Source organism: Corvus moneduloides, chromosome 15, assembly GCF_009650955.1.
Source record: "Corvus moneduloides isolate bCorMon1 chromosome 15, bCorMon1.pri, whole genome shotgun sequence".
NCBI classification, from domain to species: Eukaryota; Metazoa; Chordata; class Aves; order Passeriformes; family Corvidae; genus Corvus; species Corvus moneduloides.
The window spans coordinates 8,338,014-8,344,013 of NC_045490.1; the positions used below are offsets into that span (position 1 = coordinate 8,338,014).

The window sequence follows — 6,000 nt, forward strand, 5'->3', positions numbered from 1 at the left end:
TGCTCTGCTTTGAGGTGTGTGTGCAGTGAATGGTCTCCTCTACGTGGTGGGAGGTGATGATGGTTCCTGCAATTTGGCCTCGGTGGAATACTACAACCCCAGCACTGACAAGTGGACATTGTTGCCAACCAGCATGAGCACAGGGAGGAGTTACGCAGGTAAGCAGGCAGGGAGGTGGGCAGCAGTGGGGTCATCCATGAACTGGAGGGCTGTGTCCCCTGAAGCTTTAATTTTACTTTTTTGGTATGTTTTATGCTGATTTCAGTGGAAGAAACTTTCACAGAAGTGGTAAACACTTTCCGCATTGCTGGCCTTTGGCTTTGCAGGATGATTGTAGCCACATGGCAACCCAGGAGACGTTCCTACCATAACTGTGTCTGTCTGTTCTTACAACAGGTGTGGCTGTGATTCATAAACCCTTGTGACACAAGGTCAAGCCAATGTGAGGAGCAGAAGTGAAGTGGATCCAGCTAGGTGGTGTTGGGAAGATGACTGACCTCTGACTTGACCCATCTCATTGCTGTTAATGTCTTAGCATGACAAGTGATACGTTGCGAGCATCATCCACTCTGCAGTGGATTGCATAGCCAAGTGAAAATCCCTCTGGGGACATGTTCCATGCTAGACACGAGGTGTTGCTTGTTATCTGTGGTGCAATCAACTGTTCTTCTCGATGGCATGTGTCCTGAGATAAACACTGTGCTTGGACTGCAGGCATGGAATTTCTTGTGTGAAACAAAACTGCTACGTTTGGGCATGTGAGTAAAAATGAACGTTTCTGGATTTCTTCGCTACTGATGCTCCATGCACATTGTTGGTTGAACTACTTACTGTGCCTGGAGGGTGGACTTTAATACTGGCAGTGGAAACTTCTGAGTTCCAACAGAGAAAAACAGCAGAAATGGACTGGAACAGGGTGGTCTGGCTCGAGTGTGACGCTGTCTCAGTCATACGTTTGTATATGCCACTGGACTGCTGTATGTATCCCTGAAATGCTTGTGGAAATAAACACCATGTGGTTTTTCTACTTGCCATGAATGCTGTGTGCTGTGTGTGACGGGACCTGCTGGGCAGTGCCTTCCCTGGGGCTGAAGTCTCAGCACCTGAGCCACACAAAACTTCACAGCCCCACGCAACACATGCTGCTCCCACGGGGTTTATTGCTCCTGTGAAACAGATGTTCCTTGAATAGAAAATGTTCCCAACCCACACGTTTCAGCTGTGCTGAAAGCTTCAGTTCTAGCTCTGTCCAGCATTTCAATGCCATTTCATAATAGAGCATTTAGATGTTAAAAAATACCTTATGGTGCCATTAATGTAGAGACATTCCATACAGCGAGAGCCCTCTGTCACCCAAGCAGGGATTAATGAGCCAAGTAAAATACCTGCAGTGTTTTAATGCTTCCAGAGCATGGAGATTAACTAATCACTGTCACTATAATTGCTATTTTATTCTTGCCCTTACTGGAAGCATTCCTCTGTTAGTATGAAGAACGTACAAGATTATTCAAAATACACAAATCTAGATACAGATGTAAGGGACCTGTCTTGCTTATGTACCAAATCCTTAAAGTTTTCTGTTTAAGAAGACTTTTGACTTTGAAATACCTTTTTGTATCTCCCTATGAGCTCTGACATGCTTCTGCATACAGGGGTGAGCTCCCAGAAGCTCCCCAGCCAAAGGGAGCTAGTGAAGAAAAATATTTTCTCTACTCTTTTTCTTGTTGTTTGATTTTTTGGTTGTTGTTGTTATCTCCTTGTAGATCAGCTGAGGCTTTTCGTTGTGGGCAGCTGTCCAGTGTTGTTATGCTGGTTTCTGTCTCCACAGAGCTGCTCTGTGTGACTTTTGACAGTAGAAAAGAAAAACACTTAAAAATTTATTTCAGAGGGATCTAAGCTACACCATCTTGTGCTGCTTTTGTAGAGGAGTGGGTACTTCTATAAATACGTAATCTTTGCTGTTTGAGTTGACACAGTCCTTGTAAGATGGGTGCCTGTTCACTGTGGGGGAAACAGCCCCTGCCTGTGTTGTGTCACTGCCCTGTAGAGGGGCTGGCCTTCATGGGCAATGTGAGGTAGCTCCCACTCTTCTTTCGATGTTCTTGCTTTTACAAACCAGGGCAAACTGTCTACAGAAAAGGCATTATTACTCTTTATGTCTACCCTTCCACTGTATGTGACCTCAGAGGTCTTGAAAATAGTAATTAACAAAAAATTAGTCTTTTCCATAATACCCCTTAAACTTTTTGCTTTGAGTTTTACAATCTGCTGTGAAATGTGCCAAAATAATAGTGTGACATGCTGCTCTCCTCTGAGGTGTTGCTTACTGTAAAAGCCATTGAGGCTGGTAGGAACGTACCCTGGTAGGAATGTATCCCAGTAGGAATGTCTCCCAGCAGGAGTATTTCCCTGACTGCAGCTGCCTTTGGATCAGGGTCCTGAGATGCACCTTTATGGTGGCATAAGGAAGGTGATGTGGCCTCAGTTGGGACAGACTCAAATTCACTGGCCCAAAAGCTGCTTCCCATGCAGCCTGCGAATAAAGGATAAAATGGGGCAGACAAAGCATTTTGATCCGAGGTAGCATCTCGTGTTAGGCTGAGGTGCCTGGACAAGGCTGGACAAGCATTTGGGCACGTGTGGCTCTTGTTAGGTTTGGTATAGACATAAAGCTAAATAAACTACTATATGAGCTACTGTACAGCCCAACTACAGCTCAATGGCTGGGGACAGTCCCCAGCCAACATTCTCACACCTCTGGCTTCACTGGAGAAAAGGCAAATATTATCCAGAGACTATGAGTTTATGTGGGCTGGAGATAAAAATTGGTAGGTACTACTAGAGAGGTGCTAGGTTGCAATTTGCTGTGTTTGTCAGATGTGAAAAATGAGTGTACCTGGAGGTGGGATAATTTTATCCCCTGCTATCCATCTATTCATAAACCTTCCTTGCTTGTAAGGAAAACAGGTTTTGGTGGTTTTCTGCTCTTGTAAAATGGCATTTCTGCCCAGTGCTGGCCCAGACCTGTGGCTTGCTGGACAGGACTAGGACTCACAGCCCTTGCCAGGGATGCTGTTCCCAGCTGCAGCCAGTTCTCCTCGATGGCAAATGACACCTTTGTTTCTTCCCTTCCTTCCCAAACATTGCAGTGTTATGCAAGTCAAGTGACCTCGTTTCCAGCTATGCAATAATAACAACCGTAACATGTGATGAACCAGCTGTACCCCCACCCCCAAATGCTCTTGGAATTTGTCTTTGGTGTGTGGTTTCGTGTTTGTATTGTTCATTCTGAGCACCTGAGCCAGATCCTTTACAGATTGCCTTTTTCTAGGACTGAAAACGTAGCATTAGCACTAACAACTTTTACTGTAAATATTTTTATAAGACAATTTAAAATAATTTTTGGATTGCTTTTTATGGTCTTCAATGACATTTCTGTTAAATTCTGGATCTAATTCGTGCACTCCAGTGCAGTTTTCGCTGGCTGTGGTGTAGGTATGACTCTGTATATTCTCTGCAAAAGAAATGCCAAGTTGTAAGAAGGATTTGGGATAGCTCTTGTTTTGGTTTTAATGTTAGAAGGACAGCATTGGGCTCCACATTATGAGATAAATTTGAACTCATTACCTCAGTCACCAGTAGGCTCTTAGATTATTGGTTATTTTACAACAATTTCAATACCCTCATTTAATTTTCTTGTGCCATGAGTTTGGTTCCTGGGCAGTTTGGGGAACAAGCTGTCACTTGGTGGTTCTGTTTCTTGGCTCCTGCATGAGCTTATTGAAGACAGAGGTACTCTGCCCACAACAGTCTGGGCACAAACCCGCAGGTCACCAAAATCAGACAAATTATTGCAGGAGTTTCAGTAAAAGCTTTACAGACCGAGCCCAGGCTTCTTCCTCACGTTGGTCCTTTGTGAGTATGAACACTTTCCTCAGCTCTTTCTGTTGTCATCTCTTTTAGGGGTCACCCTGTGCTTGACCCCCTGGGGGACTCAGGCCACGTGTTTCCCAAAGGGGGCTTTGCTCTTGCACACCCCAGGATGTGCCGCAACCCCAATAGCATCACATGTGCTGCCCACCCTGCTGGGCTGGCAATGCAGGGTGGATTTGCCTCAAGCAATCTGTTGTTTAAACATGTTTGAATAAAGTCCATCTTTTCCACTGGTGCCTAATAGATAAATTGGGGGTGATTAAAATCAATTTTCAGTTCATTCAGTTTATCCAAACAATGTCTTTTTATGGATGTGTACAACAAGTAATTACCATAAATACACTTGGCAGCGTTTGCATGTCACCGCCATGAAAGCTCAATACTGTTCTCTTGTTTGTATTGTTTGGAGACCAAAATCCTTAATATCCAGCGAGGTGTGATACCTGTTCATCAAGCTAATGTGATGATTCAACAGATAAATGCTGTTCATCATGCTAATTGTGATGGTTCAACAGATGAATGCAGCTCGGTCTTAACCTTTGGGATTCATTATTAATATATTATCAAAGCAGTTGCCCCCTTCGCCCATATCATGCCCAAAAATCACTTTCATGTGAGCATAATTTGTTGCTCAAAGCTGCAGTGTTTGGGAGTGTGCAAGACATTATGGTCTGAATATGGGCTCATTCACTTTTTTTCATCTGCCCTTGTCTTTGTTTATGGGTTTATAAATTATTTTCCTTTACAGTGACAATAAATAAATATTGATAATTTTAATTTGTATATTTTATGTATAAAAGGCCCTTAAGAGTAATGAATGATTGTGAAATAATTTACCTGGTTGTGAAATTGTTTTGGTTTTTTAAACCAGACTTTGTTGGTTCAGTAGCTGACAGTATACTGTAACAAGTTGGCTGATTGTTTAAGCTCATTTTTTAAATTAAAGATTTTTTTGCATGAGTGTGGAGGACAAAGGACTTTGCAAAGAAATTTTCTTGACAGCTGTCTTGTCCAGTGCAACGAACGGCTCAAGATACATTCTTCACTGATGTATTTATATTATGAAAGAAAATCACACTGTAGTTCCCCATCATTTAATTTGAATAAAAACTGGAGTAATTAAACTTTTCTGGGTCTGTTTTGACTTCATTGGTTTCTGACAATGAGGAACAATCTCATCACTCCACATGGCTTTATTTGTCCCCTCTTTAATTACAGCAGGTACTGACCCTGGGGGTTACTCTGCCCCTTGGTGTGGGGTAGTGGCACTCGCATGTGATGATACTGAGATGTTGCCCTGATGCCAAGCTCTGATGCTGTCCCAGACTCTGTTGTGCTCCTTTTCCAAGGGAAGTTAAAAGCATTTCTCTTGGGGGTGGGAAAGCCCTTGGTTGAGGGCATTGTTGGCAGAAGACAGAACCTTTTAATGAATGCAGTTGGGAAGAGAGAAAACATGAAAAATGAGAGTTTACCACCTAAGGCTCAATATTTCTTAACACCATAAAGTAACACATTAACCAAGTCACCCCACTCATTTTGCCTTATGCTCACAAACCACCTCACTGAGCTCTCTGGTTTTCCAGAAATGCTCCTTGTGCCTCCCTCATCTGTTAATACCAATGTATGACATCAAATTTACCAAGTGGGATCCTGAAATTTAATTACCTGATACACAATGAATGACATATTGTGGGTTGCTCTGTGCAGCTGGGGGACTTTGCAATTATTCCTTATTTAATTTCAAAATGACTTTTCTCTTGCACAGCTGGCTCCTTTTTATTCATGTTTAAACTGATAAATCTATAAATCTAGGAACCTGCAGCTAAAGAAAAGCCTTGGCGGTCCAAGGAGAAATCTCACTACCTTGATTTTGTGGCCTGATTTTTTTCTGCTATTATTGTTTCTTTTTACATCTTATATTTTCATCTTTTAGCATGTTTTCCACCCCACATTTCACCCTTGACAGGGCAGAAACATATAGCAGTAGCTGCCACCTTGCCACATTCACCTCAGAAGGGTAAGTAGCTTTGCAGTGAGGGCAGGAAAGGGGACAGCAGAGAGGAAAGA

At 42.8% G+C, this 6,000-nt stretch overlaps 1 protein-coding gene across 2 annotated transcripts in view; it reads left to right on the forward strand.

Moving 5' to 3' along the window:
- Positions 1–5,057, forward strand: part of KLHL3 (kelch like family member 3) — a 51,109-nt gene extending 46,052 nt beyond the window's left edge. Inside the window, exons 14-15 of one of the 2 annotated variants that reach the window (XM_032124518.1) lie at positions 15–158; positions 397–5,057. In XM_032124518.1, the coding sequence (XP_031980409.1) occupies positions 15–158; positions 397–425 (173 nt within the window). In that variant the 3' untranslated portion in view covers positions 426–5,057. The remainder of the gene's footprint in view (positions 1–14; positions 159–396) is intronic. The other variant, XM_032124519.1, reaches the window with a different exon arrangement.
- The last annotated feature ends 943 nt before the right edge of the window (positions 5,058–6,000 follow it).